Source organism: Ctenopharyngodon idella, chromosome 16 (assembly GCF_019924925.1).
Source record: "Ctenopharyngodon idella isolate HZGC_01 chromosome 16, HZGC01, whole genome shotgun sequence".
NCBI lineage: Eukaryota > Metazoa > Chordata > Actinopteri > Cypriniformes > Xenocyprididae > Ctenopharyngodon > Ctenopharyngodon idella.
In genome coordinates, this window is record NC_067235.1 from 18,615,001 (window position 1) to 18,637,643 (window position 22,643).

The window sequence follows — 22,643 nt, forward strand, 5'->3', positions numbered from 1 at the left end:
CTGAAGACACAGAAATATAACATTTTAAAATAAGAAATGTATATAAATCGTAATATATGCATAGATATAGATAGATACACACAAACACATTTAACTACACACATATTTATTTATTTGGTATAAGCTATAGATCATTTTTCTTTCCAACGATTTAGTCTTTAGCAACAGCCAAAAAAAAAAGAAAAGAAAAGAAAACACATGACCGAAACATGACGGTCACACATGAAACACGGCAGTAAATGGCGATGCAGACGTTGTGGCATTCACACAGGGTTGGTCTCAGAGTTTGAGTGAGAGGTAGACTGGCATTTTGGAAAGGTAGAACAGCTGTAGGCTCCATTTGGGTGACGGGCTTCTGAGGAGACGTGCAGCAGGGGTGGACGGATGGATGACTAGCGTAATGACAAGTGCTTCAAGCAAATGATGACTAACACATTTGCAGCATATGTATTTCATATAGCATTTAAAAAGTGCAACGATGTGGCAGTGAAGTAAGCAGTGCACTTCAGAAAGCGATTCAACACTGCAGAGCCTTTAATAAAATGCCACAAAAGAATCGGGGTGTCAAATAGCATTGCTTAGTATTAAATTATTTAGTTTGAATGATAGCTACATTTATTTGAATTACCACACCAGTGCTTTGCTGTGTGAAGAAATGTTCTGTTCTCCAGCTGTCTTCTGTTAAAGTTATGGTAAAAAGTAGTAGATGTGCTTTCTGGTAATTCATTGTAGAAAATATTGACATTTCTTTCTGTAGGGGGTCTTTCTGCAGTATTGGTAGTACCTTAAGGCTTATTTGTGTTTTTGTTTACAACACGTTTTGCAGCATTGTGCATTATAGCCAATCACATTTCTGTTGAGAGCGTGAAAACAATGGCCAGTCAAAGACGTAGAGAAGTCTTTGCATGTGTCCTAATTAAAGCAGTATTTAATAAGATATTTAAGGAACGAATTTATTTTATTTATTATTATTAGCATTACCTTTTTAACATATACCTTTCAAAAGAGTCCTTAGGAATGCTAAGGGGTTAACTTTATTTATTTTTATTTTTTTCAAATATAAATATGTTTAAATAGTTAAAGGGTGTGCATTACAACAGTTTTTTGCTATGGTATCAAAATTGATAAACCCCCACCCAAAAATTCTGCCATATATATTGGCCAAGGTGACTTTTTAAGGTATTTTAATTTACATAAAATGTTTCAACAATATTTATGTAAATCATATATTTTATACTTTCCCATTCTTTTTATAATTTTCCATTCTGTTTACAATGGTATTTTACTGTAATATATATATATATATATATATATATATATAATATAATGTCACATTAAATATTTTATTTATTTTTTTATCGTGTATGATATAATGAATTTGCAGTCTGACAGATAGATTGGGTCTGCAGGCCTTGAAAGTGTTTACGCAGACATATCTCTTCAACCCTCAAGTCCATTTTGTGTCATTTTTGTGTTGATTAAACTTCACTTAAGGCAACATCATAGACTGGTCAATTATCTCTGTGAGATATAGAATGCAGACAAAATAGTACCACCACTGTGAAGAATTGTCTGTCTTACAGGGCATGTTGCCTTTTTATGTCTTGTAGATATGACAGTACCTGTGATGATTTATGATACAGCCATAATCTGATATTCCAGTGCTTCTCCTCATTTGTGTGTTTCGCCCACGCATTAGCTCCCCTGACAGACCAGACTCATAAACAAAATGTCACTCAAACGACTTTTATCCTGTACCACCAAAACTTAATGATAAAGTGGCCACTTTATTAGGTACACCTTGCTAGTACCAGGTTGGACCTCCTTTTTGCCTTCAGAACTGCCTTTATTCTTCATGGCATAGATTCAGCAAGGTACTGGAAACATTGCTAAGAGATTTTGGTCCATATTGACATGACAGCATCATGCAGTTGCTGCAGATTTGTCGGTTGCATATTCATGATGTGAATCTCCTTTTACACCACATCCCTAAAGTGCTCTATTGGATTGAGCTATGGTGACTGTGGAGGCCATTTGAGTGTAGTGAACTCATTGTAGTGTTCAAGAAACCAGTTTGAGATGATTTGAGCTTTGCAAATGGTGAGTTATACTGCTGGAATTAGCCATCAGAGGATGGAAACACTGTGGTCATAAAGGGGTGGACATGGTCAGCAACAATACTCAAGTAGGCTGTGACATTTAAATGATGCTCACGTGGTACTAAGGGGCACAGAGTGTGCCAAGAAAATATCCCCAACACCATTACACCACCACCAGCAGCCTGAACCGTTGATACAATGCAGGATGGATCCATGCTTTCATGTTGTTTACGTCAAATTCTGACCTTACCATCTGAATGTCGCAGCAGAAATCGAGACTCATCAGACCATTCAATGTTTTTACAATCTTCTATTGTCAATTTTTGGTGAGTCTGTGAATTGTAGCCTCAGTTTCCTGTTTTTAGTTGACAGGACTGGCACCCGGTGAGGTCTTTTGCTGCTGTAGCCCATCTGCTTCAAGGTTGGATGTGTTGTGCGTTCAGAAATGCTTGGTTGTAATGAGTGGTTATTTGAGTTACTGTTGCCTTTCTATGAGCTCAAACCAGTCTGGCCATTCTTCTCTGACCTCTGGCATCAACAAGGCATTTTTGCAGACAGAACTGCCACTCAGGGGATATTTTCACCCTTTTGGACCATTCTAGTAAACCTTAGAGATGGTTGTGCATGAAAATATCTGTAGATCAGCAGTTTCTGAAATACTAACAGCCTGTCTGGCACCAACAACCATGCCACATTCAAAGTCACACATCTCACCTTTCTTCCCCATTCTGATTCTCAGTATGAACAGCAGATTGTCTTGACCATGTCTATATGTGTGTATATATATATTCTCTTCTCTTCAGTTCACTTCACTCATTTTCTTTAGGGTTCAGGTCAGGGGACTGGGACGGCCATGGCAGAAGCTTCATTTTGTGCTCAGTGACACATTTTTGTGTTGGTTTTGATGTTTGTTTGGATCATTGTCCTGATGGAAGATCCAGCCATGGCCCATTATTGGATTTCTAGCAGAAGCGGTCAGGTTTTGATTTTTTTTATCTGTTAGTATTTGATAGAATCCATGATGCCATGTATCTGAACAAGATGTCCAAGACCTCCAGCAGAAAAATAGGCCCACAACATTAACCCTTTCACACGTAAGTTTAGAATATTCTGACTGACCCCCCAACGTGAGTTTTTCAAGGCGATTTTTCTTTTTTTATTCGAAATATTCACAAATTTGTTAACTATAGCATGAAAGATCTGATATTCCGATTGACAAATATGTGCAAGTGGATGTGTTTTGCTGTTTAAACACCTTTATAACGATCGTGTTAGTTGAGCTATATGTGCAATGGGCGCCGCCATGTTAGTTTGCGCAGCAGTACGAAGAATCGGATCTGGTGGATTTACAACACGCAAATTCATCCACTTCTCCCGAAGTACATGAAAGTAAGTGGGCCAGTGAACTGGGAGAAGAATACAGCAAACTTTAAAGTTACATACACAATGTGTATCTGATATGAATAAAATGTGTCGTCTAATTATTATGGAAAGGATTGTTATTGCCGCTTCCATAGACATCAATGTGTATTTTACAAACTCTAAATGTATTGTTTTGTTAGTACTCATGTGTATTTAAATGTCTGCAACCTAAAATAAACATTATGTGGTTGAAAACACTGCATATTTGTGATATATGAAAAGTGCTGCGCGCGTCCGTCTCTGGTTTAGCGCCAGCCAAAGCGCGTGCACACATTTGAATTTGGCAGTTGATCACGTGATGCACTGAACGTTCTAATCACACCGGTGTGATTGTACGCTCCAGGGACCAGCCCAGACTGATCACACCGGTGTGATCGTACGCGTCAAAGGGTTAAAGATCCAGCAGTATATTTAACCGTGGGCATGGGGTACTTTTTTCCATGTGTGCACCAAACCCATCTGGTGGGTTTGCTGCCAAAAAGCTCTTTTTTTTAGTTTCATCTGACCATAGAAGCCGGTCCCTTTTGAAGTTCCAGTCTTGTCTGACAACTGAATATGCTGGAGATTGTTTCTTGATAAGAGCAGAGGATTTTTCTTGAAACCCTCCCGAACAACTTGTGGGGATGTAGGTGCTATTTGATAATTTATTTTTTTAGGCTTTCTGAGACTCAAGACTCAACTAATCTCTGGAATTCTCCAGCTTTGATCCTTGGAGAGTCTTTGGCCACTCAAACTTTCCTCCTCATTACGCATTAGGACAATATAGACACACGTCCTCTTCCAGGCAGATTTGTAACATTTTTAATTGATTGGAACTTCTTAATTATTGCCCTGATAGTGGAAATGGGGATTTTCAATGTGTTAGCTTTTTTTCTTATAGCCATTTTCTATTTTGTGAAGCTCAACAATCTTTTGCTGCACATCAGAACTATATTCTTTGGTTTTTCTCATTGTGATGAATGATTAAGGGAATTTGGCCTTTGTGTTTCCTCATGTTTGTTCTCCTGTGGAACAGGAAGTCATGGCTGGACAATTTCATGCTCCTAGTCACCCTGGTGTGCTAAAAAATGTAAATATGAATGGGAATATACTTCAGAGATATTTTACTCATAAGAATTTCTAGCGGTGCCAATAATTGTGGCCAACATGTATTGGAGAAAAACATTTATTTCATAATGTAAGTTTCCCCCCACTTTCAATTGTTTTACTTCAATGAAAGGTTAGAATTTTGTGAATTTTTGAATGAAAGAGCAAAAGGATAAAAAATGCAGATTTATTTTCACAGCCGCCTTTGCTTATATTTACTAAGGGTGCCAATACTTGTGGAGGGCACTGTATGTATGTATGTGTGTGTGTGTGTGTGTGTATATATGTGTATATATATATATATATATATATATATATATATATAAAAATATATATATATATATACAGGTGCTGGTCATATAATTAGAATATCATCAAAAAGTTGATTTATTTCACGAATTCCATTCAAAAAGTGAAACTTGTATATTATATTCATTCATTACACACAGACTGATATATTTCAAATGTTTATTTCTTTTAATTTTGATGATTATAACTGACAACTAAGGAAAATCCCAAATTCAGTATCTCAGAAAATTAGAATATTACTTAAGACCAATACAAAGAAAGGATTTTTAGAAATCTTGGCCAACTGAAAAGTATGAACATGAAAAGTATGAGCATGTACAGCACTCAATACTTAGTTGGGGCTCCTTTTGCCTGAATTACTGCAGCAATGCGGCGTGGCATGGAGTCGATCAGTCTGTGGCACTGCTCAGGTGTTATAAGAGCCCAGGTTGCTCTGATAGTGGCCTTCAGCTCTTCTGCATGGTTGGGTCTGGCATATCGCATCTTCCTCTTCACAATACCCCACAGATTTTCTATGGGGTTAAGGTCAGGCGAGTTTGCTGGCCAATTAAGAACAGGGATACCATGGTCCTTAAACCAGGTACTGGTAGCTTTAGCACTGTGTGCAGGTGCCAAGTCCTGTTGGAAAATTAAATCTGCATCTCCATAAAGTTGGTCAGCAGCAGGAAGCATGAAGTGCTCTAAAACTTCCTGGTATACGGCTGCGTTGACCTTGGACCTCAGAAAACACAGTGGATCAACACCAGCAGATGACATGGCACCCCAAACCATCACTGACTGTGGAAACTTTACACTGGACCTCAAGCAACGTGGATTGTGTGCCTCTCCTCTCTTCCTCCAGACTCTGGGACCCTGATTTCCAAAGGAAATGCAAAATTTACTTTCATCACTCAGCAGCAGTCCAGTCCTTTTTGTCTTTAACCCAGGCGAGATGCTTCTGACGCTGTCTGTTGTTCAAGAGTGGCTTGACACAAGGAATGCGACAGCTGAAACCCATGTCTTGCATACGTCTGTGCGTAGTGGTTCTTGAAGCACTGACTCCAGCTGCAGTCCACTCTTTGTGAATCTCCCCCACATTTTTGAATGGGTTTTGTTTCACAATCCTCTCCAGTGTGCGGTTATCCCTATTGCTTGTACACTTTTTTCTACCATATCTTTTCCTTCCCTTCGCCTCTCTATTAATGTGCTTGGACACAGAGCTCTGTGAACAGCCAGCCTCTTTTGCAATGACCTTTCGCGTCTTGCCCTCCTTGTGCAAGGTGTCAATGGTCGTCTTTTGGACAACTGTCAAGTCAGCAGTCTTCCCCATGATTGTGTAGCCTACAGAACTAGACTGAGAGACCATTTAAAGGCCTTTGCAGGTGTTTTGAGTTAATTAGCTGATTAGAGTGTGGCACCAGGTGTCTTCAATATTGAACCTTTTCACAATATTCTAATTTTCTGAGATACTGAATTTGGGATTTTCCTTAGTTGTCAGTTATAATCATCAAAATTAAAAGAAATAAACATTTGAAATATATCAGTCTGTGTGTAATGAAGGAATATAATATACAAGTTTCACTTTTTGAATGGAATTAGTGAAATAAATCAACTTTTTGATGATATTCTAATTATACGACCAGCACCTGTATATAAAAATATATGGTGTCGCAGGATGAAAGTTGTCTTTTGGGAATGTGTTGTCCCTCAAAACTGATTTTGTCGGGGGGTTTTTTTCACTACAGGTGCTCTCACTCACTTATTTCTGATGGTCAGAGCTCTCAGAGCTGATTGTCTAGCAGTGTGAGCGAACACTGTTTTTCGCAAGCTATTATGAAGCTATCAACCACCAACTGACTGTTCTAGGTTTCTTTTTCTCATTCTATCATACGCAGTTCACGCTATACTTTCTAACTCACTCTTGGAGTTACACACGCCCAGCTGGCAGCTTCTAAATATGGAGATTTCAGGTTGTTAGCCCCAAGGGAGCTTTGATACATGCTGCGTTTAGTTCAGGACATGAAATCAGAAACACAGAGGGTAGTCATATCACATTATCTTCACCCTGCGTAACACGTCAGCATCATCCAGGGCACATTTCAGCTCTTATAAATGTATAAAAACACTGTATTGTTGCTTGACCACAACTGATATTTACTGCAGTGAGCTTATCACCTCTATATAAGAGACTTTGATTTCACCTCAGGCTATTTTATTTCAAGTGTTCCTCTTTCAGACATGCTGGATGTGGCCCATTCTTATTTCCTGTAAAGGGGTAGATATATATTTTTCAGATACAGAAATTGAATAAAGTAATCAAATATAAAATAACACTGCCTATAAACTTCTTTGAATAAATTAAATAAAGATTAAACATTATTGAAGTGTCAAAAGCTATTCAGTCAAGAGTAGTGAGTGATTTCTTCGTCTTATGTCATTTCATTAACATTAAAAACAGAGAGCAGGAATATTAGACTGCTGTCCCTTTAAGACATAATTCAAAGATCCAGCACACTGATCTACACGTTGTCTGTCTCGTTTTTCTCTTAAGACATAACCTACTATGTTTGTTAGGATACTCGCTAATATGGGCGTGTTCGTGTTGACATAATTTTTGTTTGAATTTGTCCGTTCAGGTGCAAGACTTGAAAGAGCATTTGCACGAGAGTATTTGCGCGCTGTGACGTGGCTCTCCATGTACGCGCTTCGGACGAGTACACACAAATCTCTTCACAGCTCGCGCGAGTTCTTTTTCGCATCTTACGGTTGAATGTTTAAATTGGCAAGGTATAAAAAAACTTTAAAGACAGATAGCAACATGAGATATTCAGGTCTCACCTGTGCTATACATATATATATATATATATATATATATATATATATATATATATAATATTGTTCCTATTAAGCTTGTGAGCAGAACCATAGGGATGTTTCAAGCCCTTAGGTCCTGAAAGCCATTTTGAGCCTGTGCCCAGTCATTTTGTTGGGCCCTTTGCTTTAGATCATAACCTTTTATCAATGACGGTGCCAGGACTGCACAGGGTGTACAGAGACTCAAACCGAAGCCAATATATTCTTTATTAAGAGACATTTATTTTGTTTAGAGCTGCCTCATTGTGTTAGCTTTAGCAATAATAGCGTATACTTTCAATTAAAGGAGACGTTTAGCAGATGTGTTTATCTAGAAAGACTAAAAATACACTTATTACAGGACAATCCCCCTGGAGCAACCTGGGGTTAAGTGCCTTGCCTTTCAATTACCAGCCCTGAGCTTTAACCACTGCAGCCCTATATTGTATTTTAAAAGTAATGTGTGTCATTTTGTTTCACTGTTGAAATACTTTCTCTTTATACTTTTCTCTACTTTATCCAAGCTTAATATGCAGAGACAACTATAAATAGACAGTTTTTTGGTTAATCTCCCAAAGTGTAAACTCCATGATTTTTTCGGCACTATCATCCAGTGTTATTTTAGTATTATGACATTATAGTATTTGTTCATATTTTTGAATTTGCTTTTATTTTTATATTTTCAGTTTTCATTTAAATTTTATTTAGAGTCATTTTGTCATTTTATTAGTTTTTAAATGTTTCTATATAGTTTTTTTTTCTTTCTTTTTTCAGTAATTTTAGTACTAGTTTCAGTAATTTTAGTACTTAGTACCCCCTGTTTTTTTTTTTTTTTTTTTTTTTTCCTAAGGCACATTTATAAAAGCTACTTAAAGGTTGTAATTGAACTAAGGCCTAATCCTGGCTTAATTTAAGCCCTGTCTGTGAAACCAGGCCAATATTATTTATTTTATTTGTTGTTGCCTTGTCAACATTTATAATTTTTGATTTTTATCTTTAAAGGGGGGTATCACACAGTTTCTGCCAATCTCATGTTAATCTTGAGTACCTATAGAGTAGTAGTGCATCCTTCATATCCACAAAAAATCTTTAGTTTAATCATATTTATAAAAGATACATACGCTGTACCGAGTATTTCCGAAAACAGCCGAGCGCCTGGAGGCGTGTCCTGTGAGCGGAGCTAGAGTCACGAGTACGCGCAGCTTTTTTGTAGAGATCGTCTACAAGCTATCAATAGTCAGCTAAACAACTGTATTTAAACACGGAATACACCATCGCATTATCCATGGATAAGTTTTGAATCACTATAATGAATATAGCGTATGAATGATGAATAATGAATTTATGAATTCACTACGTTCGTGTTGTTTACATTATATGCACTTAGGCACCTATTGCCAACAAAACAGACATTTGAAGCAGTTTTACTCACCACCTGCGGTTCCGACACATGACCGGGATCATTATCGCTGTGATCGCTCCATCTTTCGGTTTCAAATGATCTGTAAATCCAGCGTAGAACTGGGCTTTGTTTATGAAACCATAAGCGCAGATCCTGAGGGCTCGAGCAGCCACGGAAAAACACGAGATATTCTCCATTCATTTTAACCAATAAAAAAGTGATTGCAACTATTAGTTTCTATGGTTATTTTAATAGCTAATGTAATGCGTGGTAAAGCAAGGTTATCTTTCCCTCACAACCAAAAACACACTTCTTTGGTGACATGGTTGATTTCGTGCAGTCCTGTGATCTGTGCAGCGCTGCTGATGACTTCCGTAAACCCGAACGGCCCTTCCGGGAGAGCCCGTACAAGGAATTCCGCCCCCATTTACGTCACTCAGGCCGGTACTCGAAAAAAAAAGTTTTCTTTCTTTCTTTCTTTCTTTCTTTAGTTTTTAATAAAAAAAAAGTTTTAATCGGCTGGTAATTTGTGGGATTGCAAAAGCAGTAATTGTGGTGCATCTTTTACTAGTGACACAAGAATGCTCTCTTTTGACTTGAGAGATAAAAGATATTGGACTTTATAAGATTATTTCACAAAACTTCACACATTTTGTCCATCCATCACCTGTCAGCTATTTTAAAGTGGACACAAACCACAAATAATCTCTCAATTCACTGGGAAACCTCAGTGGCCCTGCGGTATATCACTACAGCTCTACTATCCCTCTCTTTCCTTCACATATTTCTTTCTCTCTCTCTCTCTCTCTCTCTCTCTCTGTCTCTCTCTCTCTCTCTCTGAGTTTTCCTTTTCTTGCCTTAGATAGGCCTTGTGATGGCATACAGTCACTCTCACATTTGCTCTTGTCAGTCTGTGCTCCTGCAAAACTTCCTGGCATGTTGCATTCATAGAAGTGTCAGTCATCTTCTGTTTGGGAGTCTGTTTTTTCCATGACATCTATAGCCTTATCAGTCCACACATTTAATTGTGTGGCTGCTACGGTTCCTGTCAGCGTCTCTCGCTGAAGTGCGTGTGCGTTTGTGGTGCAACGCAGACCCTTGTGTCAGACGCAGCAGATGTCTGACATTTTGTATCTAATGAAACAAAAGCAGACCCTTTGAGTCCTATCAGACCTGTGTTGCCGCTCTCTCTCCCTATATCTCTGTCTCCATCTTTAGTTTTCTAAATAAAAACAGGATGATGTTTGACACGAGCAACTTAATAGCAGCACAAGGAAAAAGAGCATCGATCTGACCCACATGACTCTTGGACTGTGTTCTGGTGAACATTAAGATGGCTAGGTTTCGGAAATGAAATTCAAGCACAATTCTTGTTTGTCAGAAATTTCCAATGTCATTATTTAAAAAATGGAAAATTGTATTTTATATTTTGAAAATGGTAAATGTAGCATATTCTGTGAATTGCAAAATAATAAATGCAAACATACATACATACATACTTAATAGAAGCTAATCTCTATAGTAACTATATTTTTACAATACCATTCAAAGCTTTAGGGTCAGTAACATTTAACATTTTTTAAAAAGAAATTAATACTTTTATTAAGCAAGAATGCATTAAATTGATCAAAAGTGACAGTAAAGACATATATAATGTTACAAAAGATTTATACTTCATATAAATTATGTTCTAACTTTCTATTTATCAAAGAATCATTAAAAAATATATATTATATAATTATATATTATATACAGTAGCATATCTGTTTTCAATTTTGTTAATTACAACACGTTTCTTGAGCTCCAATTCGGCATATTAGAATGAATATGAAGGATCATGTGACAAGACTGGTGTAATGGCTGCTTATAATTCAGCTTTGCCATCACAGAAATAAATTACATTTTAAAATCAAATTTACACAAAAACAATTTCCAAAATGTTGACAAGACTAAGTTTTATATAACATCCGTTTAACTTATAACATGAAAGTAAGGTTAATAATATAAGGTTAAGAACAAAATTTTCAGTTTTACTCAAATTAGGGTGATGCAAAAATGAGTACTGAAAGTCTCTGGAGCAAAGCTAAATTTTAGACTACAAATGTCTAATTTAACAAGAATTCAACCACAGGTGAGTCTAATTATTCATTACACAGGTGTCCAGCAGACAGTTGACTATAAAAGGGTGTTAAAACCCCTTCCCATTTCATGCTGTCAGCAATGGCACCTCATGGAAGAGAAATGTCACAAGAAAATAATTTCTTTAAACCAGAAAGGTGAAGGCTACAAGAAGATCAGCAAAGCTTTACTTATCAGTCAGAATACTGTAGCAAAAGTGGTACAAAAATTTAAAAAAGAAGGACCATCTCACAGAGAGATGTCCAGGTCGTCCACGGAAGTTAACAACTCGACAGGAGCATCTTCTGATGAGAAGGGTTGAAGAAAATTGGCATACAAGTTCACTGCAGTTATCTAAAGAAGTAGAAAGCCAACTCGGGTGACTATTTCCTGTGACACAATACGGCGTACACTGCAGAGGAATGGCTTGCATGGGTGCCGTCCATGGGTGCTCTATACTGAAAGAGAAGATGCTACCATCACTCCGTGCCCTTGGTCGTCATGCAATTTTCCAGTGATCCTAAACACACATCTAAGCCCACTGTTGGATTTCTGAAGAAGAACAGGGTGAAAGTAATTCAGTGGCTCCTGATCTGAACCCAATCGAACACCTATAGGGAATTCTGAAGAGACAAGTTGAGCATCACTCTCCATCCAGCATCCAGTCTCTAAAAGAGGTCACTCTTGAAGAATGGAAAAAGATAGATGTTGCAAAATGTTGCCAACTTGTTCATTCCATGCCTAGAAGACTTGGTGCTGTCATTAAAAATCATGGAGGCCATACAAAGTACTAGATGTAGTAGTTTTTGTTATGGGGTGTACTCATTTTTGCATCACCCTAATGTGAGGAAATCTGAAAAATGTGTAATCTAAGATATATTATTAACCTTACTTTCATGTTATAAGTTAAACAGATGTTATATTAAACTTAGTCTTGTAATCATTTTGGAAATTGTTTACGTTCATTGAGATATTGTTTAAAATGTTACTTTTCAAAGGGGGTGTACTCATTTACGCTGAGCACTGTCTATATATATTTATGCTTAAAGGAAAAAAACAACAACAACTATTTGCCAGTGTGGAAAGAAAAATAAACTTCCTATCGGCTACTGAAAATAGTAGTGGTTACCCGCTAGTTCAGCCAGAGACATAAGCAAAAGAAGTTGTTATAGTTTTGGTATAGATCTATCTCCCGGATTGACCTGGGCCTGCAAGTTACAGCTGTGAAACTTCCAACTGCTTCATTGGCTCATGTTACCCAAGCACTGAACCGCATTTTGACCACTTGACTACTCAAAGTGGCACTGGCCGTCTCTGGAGCCACCTCGTCTGCACACAGTCTCAGGGGACAGTGGCGCTGTCTGGGGTCTTCATGAAAGGGTAACATGAAGAAGAACTGTGGATTCTGGGTCATAAGGGAGCTCTGGAACGCTGTGTTCTTATTATAACCCTTATAAATGATGTAAACTGGCACACCTCAGCCCCCAGGGCTACCCAGACTCCCCCTGGGCAGAAGGGCACAGCGTGCTCTCAAAATCAATACGTCACTGTCTCACTCTTTTATATATAAAGGAACTCAAACATACTCATGTGCATCTTTACTTAGTCAAATGGATAGAAGCCATAGGTTTATTTATTTATGTTGGTGAGTCTCAGATGTAGATCCATCCGTCCGTCCATCCATCCAATCCATCCATCCATAGTAGTGTGTGCATATCTCAGCAGGCTGACATCATGTATGAGTAAAGTTTGAGTTTCATTATGTTTGACATCATTATGTTTGCTTTTATTCAGCAAGGATGCACTAAATTGACCAAAAGTGACAGTAAAGACTTTTATATTGTTACAAAATAATAATAAAAAAAATAAAAAAAATGTGACCGACGGACAGGCAGACAGTTAGTTAGTTAGTTAGTTAGTCAGTTAGTCAGTCAGTCAGTCAGTCAGTTAGTTAGTTAGTGTAGCCCCTCCAGTTCGCACCCCCACTGGGCCCGTCCGCATGGGAGGTGGGCGCTCTAACAAGGAGGCTAAAGACTGCAGTCTCTAGTGTCAGTCGCTAGAGCGCCTCTTGAGATCAGAGGAGTGAGGTTTCCATGCACAGCTCCCACCGGCCTACGTCCGTTACACTAACCCCCCAATCCTCACTCCCATCTGGGTCACGGCACCAATGTAGCTCCTCTAGTTCGCACCGCCCACTCCAAGTGGGACGCAAACCCGGGCCCGTCCGCATGGGAGGTGGGCGCTCTAACAAGGAGGCTAAAGACTGTCAGTCGCTAGAGCACCTCTTGAGATCAGGGGAGTGAGGTTTACACGCACAGCTCCCATCGGCCTACGTCCGTTACATATGCATATCCTGGCCAGGCAGATGTCATTATGTTTGATAGATAATACAGGAAATTATTTTGTCTGGAAGTTTTAGTACTGTAAAGTTTGTTTAGGTCATTTGAGTAATTTCTTCATATTTCATCAGACTTTTTTTCCCCCAGACTTCATTCAGTGTGTTGAATTGTGTTTGCCGGTATGACTTTGTGCTTTGATTTATTCTGGATTCAGTGCCTGTTAGCTACAAACCCAGTTCTCAAAGGGGATGCAGCTCCACGGAGAGGTGTTTACTATTCTGAACATTACAGTAAATGAACTTATGATTGCTCTAACTTGTTGTGTATGCTGTTTTTTTCTTCTTCACCATGCTTTAAGTTCCCCCCTTCTAATCAAGCGTAATGACACTCCACGTCCTGTCGTTACACTAAATATAAATTGCACAAACTCTTTGGTGGGTAAAATAAATATGTTGCTCTGTGATGGTGTTGACAACTAGAGAGAGAAAAATGCAGAAACTCTTTAGTAATGTGTGATTTGCAAGGGGCCATTTTGGCTCTGGCCAAACGGTTTGTGCCAAGAGCCAGGATGGCTGCCAGTTTCCCAAACAATTGCAGACACCTGTGATGAATGGCTCAATGGTTTCAGCTCCACTGACCCAGCTGCACTTGCATGGGGTTGTGTATGGAGACAAAAAGGCCTGTGAGCAGGAGATAGACTCAGGGTTTAGGAGACTCCATGTTGCTTCAGGCCTGTGTAGAAGGAATTTTGACACGAAACAGCACTAGAGAAAGAGGTTTGGTTTTAACTGTTTTTTTTTCCATGTTGTATGTTTTTCATATGACTGAGTATATTATGATAGTATTGTCACAATAGCATACTTTCATTCATCAATAACTACACCAGTATTTCACAATTCTTTATACCAACTTTGATTCTCCATTTATTGAAAAAAACAGCATCTAAACTTCTTTATTTAAATTATAAAATATTAATGTTAATATCTGCAAATTTCAGGATTGTTAAAGGCACGTTCACACCAAGAATAAGTATAAAGATAACCATAGCGATAATTGTATTACTGTCCACCATTGTTGGGGGTAACTTGAGTTACGTAATCAGATTACTTTATTTCAAGTAACTAGTAAAGTAACATTACTTTTAAATTTACAAAATATCTGAGTTACTTTTTCAAATGAGTAATGCAAGTTACTGTTTTCCCATATTGACTGACAGCTCTCCTGTCCCCATGTTGAGAGAAATCAGTAGTAAGTGCAGAGGCGTTGTGTGCGCTGTGTGAACATGATGGCTATTGAGCATTTACTCATCTCACTTGCACAAAAAACAGATTCAGTATTCATCAAATAATAAAAACAGTGAAATGTAATCTCAGAATATCGGACAAACTTGCATTAGTTAAATATATTAAATCAAACATATACTTCATGTATTTAATCTCACTTTATTAACCAATGTCTTTGCTGCCGACCTTCAATGGTCCAATTCAACAACACTAATAAGCAAAAATGACTTTAGATAAATATCACATTTGTGATCAGCCTGAAGCTTATTCATTTCACTTTTGGTGTGAAAGGGCCTTTACATTTGACAAAAATAGAATTTTTTCAAACAAAACAAAACACCAAGCCTAGCCCAGGTGAGAAAAAGTAATGCAAAAGTAATGTATTGCTTTACTTTACATAAAAAGTAACACAATTAGTTACTTTTTTAGGGAGTAATGCATTACTTTTAAAAGTAACTTTCCCCAACACCAGTGGACGATATCGTTGTTTAAGTGTATGTTGCAGTTTTGTTCGTCTGTCACTTTAAATGCTCAAGCTCTTTGGATTCTGATTGGCTGTCAAAATTTTTTCTATCATTCATCAGCTAGAAAAAATCGTTCTGAAAGAGATTTCAAATACTTATTGACATGTTTTGTATCTCTGTTTTCTGTACATAATTGTACCATGATATGCAAATGCAATCATTTCTATCTCCGGACTGGGCAAATGTCTACTGTCCACTTAACTGATTAATTGATTATATGAAATGACTGTTTATGATTATGTGAATCGACTGTCTATTATGTTACTGCTTTTGTAAAGCATCCTTGAGCTTGGGAAAGGCACTATATAAATTAAACATATTATAATTATATAGTTTCTCAGTGCCATTATCATTATAGTTGTGGTGTGGACTCTGTTATTTCTTTGTATTTAGAATGATTTTTAGAGCTATATCTTTATCGTTATATTTACCGTCTCTGATATGAATGGGCCTTTTATAGTTCTGAATTTTTAATCTAAATTTATTTTAATTTTATTTTCAATTTGTATTTTCTATTTAATTTAGTTTCACTATATCACCAAGTTTTAGTTTTTTAGAGTTTCAGTTCATTTAGTTTTAGTATTTAAGGGCTACCCAAGTTTTGGCTATTTTTATTTTATTTTAGTTTGTTTGAGAGACTTTTTTTTTTTTTTTTTTCTCAGTTCTGTTTTGTTTTAAACTACAATGTTTTCATTTAAGTTTAATTTTAAAACCAATGGACATAGTCTATTAGATATAGTTATGAGATATACTTTTTTTTTGTTAGTATTTGCTTATTATAGCTGATCTGCATCCACTTACAAGCATCAGCTACTGTGTGTGATAATGCGTAATTGATGTTCATTAAGACCTCTTTCCTTTTTAACTGCTCTGTTGCGTTTGTTGTTGTTTAATTTATTACAAACTAACACTGAGGTTGCATAAAAGGCCTCTTTAGAGCACTAGGATGTTTGCTTGACTCACCTCTGAGCTGCAACCTTTGTTTTGCTTTTGCAGAGAGACATGCTGGACGTTAATCAGATTATGAAGGACTTGGCCAGCATGGTGCATGAACAAGGAGACACCATAGGTGAGATCTTATTTGTGTGTTTGTGACTCTTTGTTTCCAGTTAAGAGTCTATTGACTCATCCTTGTTTGTCTGGCCTTTTATTGATAATCACTTCTCCCCACATATCCATCCTATAATCCCCTGCTGTGCTGAGGTGAAGTTTCAGAGGAGAAAACAAGTCATCACCTTCACTAGCTCAATACATGACAGTTAGTCTCTACAGCGCAAGGCCTCCAGAGGAGGCTAAGATCAGAGAAGGTCCTCCAAGATTCAGTTTATAGGTAACAGGCAGATAAAGACAGAGGAAGCATGATTCAGGAACTGAGTCACTAGTTATGTGTAGAGAGTATGGATAATTTGGATTTTGCTTACTTATTTACAAAAAAATGTTTAGCCTAAATTGACATTTTAACATCTTTTACATGTCAGCAGTCAGTTGTGTTTGTTAAATTTATAACTAAACCAAGTTGGGAACAATGAAACAATTAAATTATTATTTTTATTATTATTAAAGTATTTGTATTCCTATTGGTATCAGTTGACATTGGACATCTAATTGTGCCTTCTCATTTTCCATATTTTTTCCATATAGATTATCTTTACACTTAAAGTAATCTTTAAAAACACTAATAATTTAATAACACAGTTAAATGTAATCTTTAGCAAATCTCATAATGCATATCCATTGGCACTTCACATTATGTTGTTATGCTTCAATTCACTTTTAGCATTTAAATTAATAGATTTTAATTTTTAGTGTTTTATTTTTAATTTATTTAGAAATAACTGTATATAAATACTACAAATAATACACAATAGCTTTAATGTAGCCATAATAATAAAATAATTATCAGTTCATCTGTATCAGCCAAGAATTTTAATTTCAGTGGATCTTTAGTGGTAAATGTTACTGTAAAACAAAAAGCTGTGTCACTGATATTTCACAAATCTTGGGGGTGTAAACTATATGTGACCCCGCCCACAAGTGATGATGTAATGCATGAGCATTTGTCTCAGGTGTTGGAGACACACAGTGATGTGGGCAATTTAGTCCTATTTTAAATCACTTTATTTTGCCTTTTCTCTGCTGAAGTAACATAACCTGGAAACAAAGTCATACAGTATGAGTTTCAAAAGATGAATAAATTATTTGTTAGGTGAACTATCCCTTAAAGATTTTTCTAATTGTACATTTGTTGTGCGCTCCACTCATTCCTGTTCTTCCCATGTATTGTTGATCACAGATTGCTGTGCTTGAGCACACATAAGAATTTCATTCACTTAAGTTTATAAAAGGCATGTGTTTGAGAACATCAAATGTAATAGATTTTCTGTAGCTGATTATGAAATGGTTATATAAGATCATAGACCCTTAGCCATGGCCTCTCTGTTGGACAATGCCCATTCCTGTTCTAATTGGTACCCATCCAGCACTGTGTCCTTTCCTCTGGCTGTTTTAATTAATCCTGTGTGTACTGTACATTCAACAGGGCAGATGAGTAAAGATACTATGATTCCTTTAGGAGAGGTTAAGGATGTGCTTTGCACATTCTTCATCCTAATTTAACACTCTCACGGTCACAACACAACAGCTTCTCAAGGAAAAAGGAGAGAAAATGGAAGAGTAATACAATAAGAAGTTCACGAGAGAAAAGGGATATTGAAACTTTCCTAGTCCCCAACTTCTTCCTCGCATGGACACTTAACATTTACACAGGGAAATGATGTCAGACATGCTGAAGGTTATCACAAGTTATGACTAGCGAAATAGCTAGATTCTAGTGGGATGCACAATATACAATAAACCACCCAATAATGCCGTTCTGCCCTTTAGAAGGACACTTGAGGATGTAGGTGCTCTATATTTTGTTTTGTATTCTTCTGTGCTTCTTTGGGGCTTCGCATTACGATTTTCATATTAGTTACTTTATTTTGTCATTTTCTGTTTTTCTTCCACTGCAAACTTTGTTCATTTGTTCTTTTCCAAAACCAAGCCTATTTGGTTTACATTTATAGGTGTCTTAAGCGTTATCCTGATACTTTTTCACAAAATGATGCCACTGTATCTAATTTTGACCCTCAAATACCCTTTGTCGATAAGGCGATACCAGAATGCATTGCATTGAGGTCTGTTTATTCTAACATTCATTCAGTGAATGTAGAGAGATTGAGGTTTCCAAAAGCATGCAGTTCTTTGTATGAAGTGTGACACATTTCTGTTATGCTAAGAGTCCATTAGAGTTTAAAGAGCCCGAAATAGAAATGGCTAAATTGCTCTTTTCCATTGTACCCAGGATGTTTATTAGGAGGTGGGTGTGAATAAAGTCTCTGTGGTTGGCCGAGGGTGGAGGGGGGGATAGGACAGAGGAGGCAAGTAAACAGGTGCAAAAAGTTATAGGATTGGTGCTTTTAGCACAGCTTTATGGAAAGGTGGACTTCTGTGACAAAGGCATAACAACGTCGTGGCATACCTGAATGAAACTAGTCATGCTGTGCTATTAGTTGCTGTTAGTAGTCCAGTGACAAATGCACATGCACAAACAGGAATATGGAATTACTATGAAAGGCACCATTTATTTTTAATTTTTTTTTTTTTTACAATATTTTTACTATTTTAAATTAGTATATTTATTATATTTTTAGTATAGGCCTATTTTTAGTACATTTTTGTATATTTTTATAGGCGGGTTTTTAAATATAGTTATTTAAAATGAGCTAATATTCAACACAGTTCTTGAACATTTTGTCACAACTTGATTTCATTGCATGCAATCATGTTTAATTTGTGAAGTTTATTTAAAGCTGCTGTCTGTAACTAATTTTGTTTAAAAATGATCCAAAATCAATTTTTGAGCAAGTACTTAATCAGCCAGTGTTCAAAACTATCTCCTTACCTTAGCCCGATTCACAATGGTAAGCTTGTAATAATGTTTTCTTATTCAAATGGTACTGGTGGGTTTCTGCGGGAAATTCAAGCATGCAGCCATTCGTCTTTGCGTCATTACGTCACGTCTGTTTACATAAACAACGAGTCCCAGCTAGTAGGCTATATGACATGTGGAGGATGCTACAGGTGGCAGATCATTTATAACCTTTTCTCACAGCAGCTGAAACAATTAATCTTATAATTTTGATTGCGGATTGTAATCCAGAAATGTCCAAATGACAATCATCAGTAACAACTTGAGATTCACTCTTAGTCAAAAGCAAAAGACTTTGGACTGCGGAGTGGCTACAGAAATTGAAATCTACAGGTAACGCTAATACACACTAAATACACATAGTCACGCAATACTGATGTTGTTAACATTAACAATTTGAGAACTAAGTATAACAGTAATAATAATTTGCACGGTTTGACGTGATCCGAGCTAAGCGAACATTAGATTTAATCACCATTGGTGCCGCAATTTATTGTAATGCTTTTTTACCATAGTTGGTCAGAACAAAAGTGGCAGACATGTTACTTACTTGTTCAGATGACATTTTCCAGTGAAAATTCTTATTTTGATCATACTTCCAAGACGTAAAATCTGTGATTCCAAAGTACAGTATCCACACCAATGTGGTGACTGACAGCAAACATTAGATTCATCCGCGCTGTGGAGCCGTGCTGATGCACAACCCACGTAAAGATGATAATTCCGCAAATAACTGCAATTGCAGGTTTCAAACAGAGATGGCGACAAAGAGGCAAAACTTATGAACACCAGCTTGGCATTGGGATTACATGTATAATGTTTTTTTTTTTTTTTTCTAAAATTTAGTACTCCACTAAATTAAAATATAATCATTTATTTATGCCTTGTTGTATGCAATGAAAAAACTCAGTTTCCAGTGTTTGGTGAAAATGCATTTTAAATGTATTAAAATTTGTCGAAGACTTTAGATGTACAAAGACAGTGGACTCATATTACTATGAATGAGAGAAAGTGCAACCTGTAATATGGCGGAATAGGTCCCGCCATCTAAATAAAAATGCCAATCACCAATTTGGTAAAGTCATTGCATCACTGCAGCTACCTTTAGATGCTCCAGTTGCTTTAGAAACAGTCAGTATTCTGAGACACACGCTTATGAATTGTCTGGTGTAGCCGGGAAAATGCAATTTCATGTGTATATGTTACTTCCATGTTAACATTTCCTCAAGTGTGCTTGTATTGCTACATCTGTCTTACTGCAGTCAGCACTGATCCTGCTGTTTATTTACTGCTTAAGCATTGCTTAAGGTTGTCTGTGTACATAGTGCGCCTATTAATTCCGTAAAGAGGTGATTTGATTCTGCGGCTACGAATGGTAAATTGTGTTTCAAGCTAATTGGGTGTTTGTTTTATGGCTCAGCTTTGTGCCTCCCTAATTGGTTGATTCTTTAATTATTTCTAACCTAATTTTTTCAGGAGTATTCAATGTGCGCACATGTGTGCATTTGAGTCAGTGGTGACCAACTAAGGAGTCTCTAGATAAGAGCTTGTCAAGCCTGTTCATTTACAGTCATTGTAAAGTATGTCCCTGTAATTCTTAAATAAATTATGATGGAAATTAAAAATCAACAATTATTGTTATTATGTTTTCAGAGCCTGTTTGCCCATGTTTGGCAGTTGTTAAGGTTATATTACACAGAGCAGGACTTTGCATATAAAAACTGAATTAAAAAAGGAACAAGAGCTGGTGTGAATCAGCTAGCTCAAAGCACAAACAGTACTGGCCTTTTTGGATCCCAGTGCCACCTCATCTCTAAGGCCGAGCTAGAAATTTATTACGGTTAATGGTGCATCTTTTTTTTTTATTAAATCAAATTTCAGTTGGTGAATTAAAAATTAAGCTATGCACTTTAGTTCTGTTCCAAAATTTAGCTTGCTTAGCCAAACATTAGCTAGACAATATTTTTGTGCATTATACTGATGTGAAGCAAGTTCAAAACGCTATGTAGCAAAATTGTGTTCAACAAGGCAAAACAAAGTAATCCCAGACAATTGTGACAAGCATACTGAAAGTTTTAGACCAGATGGCTGATGGAGTCTCTGGAAATGTCAAGTACTTTTTATTTACTACTGACAAAGATTTCTGTTGATACAAATATGAAAACTGATTGATTGATTGTATTGTAATTTGTAGAGTATCAAGCCATTATCTTAGTGTTATGGTAACATCAGTAACCAGTAAAATCCCATTCAATATGTCTACATTTTTAACAATAATCTTTAAAGACAAGTGCTGATATATGATGACGTAGAATCCAAAAGTATGTGTGATTTCGACTTTCTCAATTTGTAATATTGTGTTTTTCCTCGTAGAGCCGGTTGGTTTGGTTCATGGCTTAAAACTCTTTATTGCAGAATATTTTAAAATCTCAATGCAAACAATGAATGGGAAGAATACTGTACTTCTCCAACCAAGCCTGTTGAAAAAAATGGGCAGTCACTATTGAGTTCTATTGAAATCAACTGAGCGCAAGTCGAGTCTCTTGTGTGCTTCATGTAAGGAGCCACTTGTGCCGTGTACGTGAGTGACAGTTTACGGAGTTGCTATGAAAAGCATTTCAAATCATTCAATTACAAAGTTCCATTTCAGTTGTGATGCTGCTGTAGAAGATAACTGCTTGTGTAGACAGTAAACAGTGAGGCGGCTCTCTAAGTTTTGGAACAGCATCGCTCAATAACTTTGATAAAATTCCATTTAGAATGTCTGTTTGACACAAGTGACACTAATAAGAGGTTGGTTGCCCTGCAGGGTGTCTTTAGCAGACATGGCTGATGATTCATCAAGCACAGAGCCCTCTTTTCAGTTTCGCTATTGAAATATTGATTGATAAGTCTCCGTATGATGTGTCATCTCCCTTCAGTGTTTCTAAATGAGCCATTTCTCATTTCCACCCAGATTCTGTGTGCCTATATTGGTAGTAGATGACAGGTCAGTAATCTCAGATGGAGACAGAAGAAATGTTCATGCTGGGAGGGTTATATTGGTCACCGGAGTACTGAGGTACTGAGAACTTCCTGAATAAAGTGCAGCCCACACACACACTTTCAGATATTGCTATGTGTAAACTTTAGTCTGTTTGTTCCCATCTGCTGCACTCTAAACCTTATTCTTGCTATTTTTCACATTTGTGACTCAATGAATCTTGTTGTTAAGGAGAGCAGGCTTGTGACGAGAACATAAAAGAACTAAATGGGAAAC

General features: G+C 37.0%; 1 protein-coding gene across 3 annotated transcripts in view; it reads left to right on the plus strand.

The window, feature by feature from the left end:
- Positions 1-22,643, plus strand: part of tsnare1 (T-SNARE Domain Containing 1) — a 196,022-nt gene that overhangs the window by 80,773 nt on the left and 92,606 nt on the right. For all 3 annotated transcript variants that reach the window (XM_051864836.1, XM_051864835.1, XM_051864834.1), the window contains exon 9: positions 16,411-16,483. In XM_051864836.1, the coding sequence (XP_051720796.1) occupies positions 16,411-16,483 (73 nt within the window). The remainder of the gene's footprint in view (positions 1-16,410; positions 16,484-22,643) is intronic.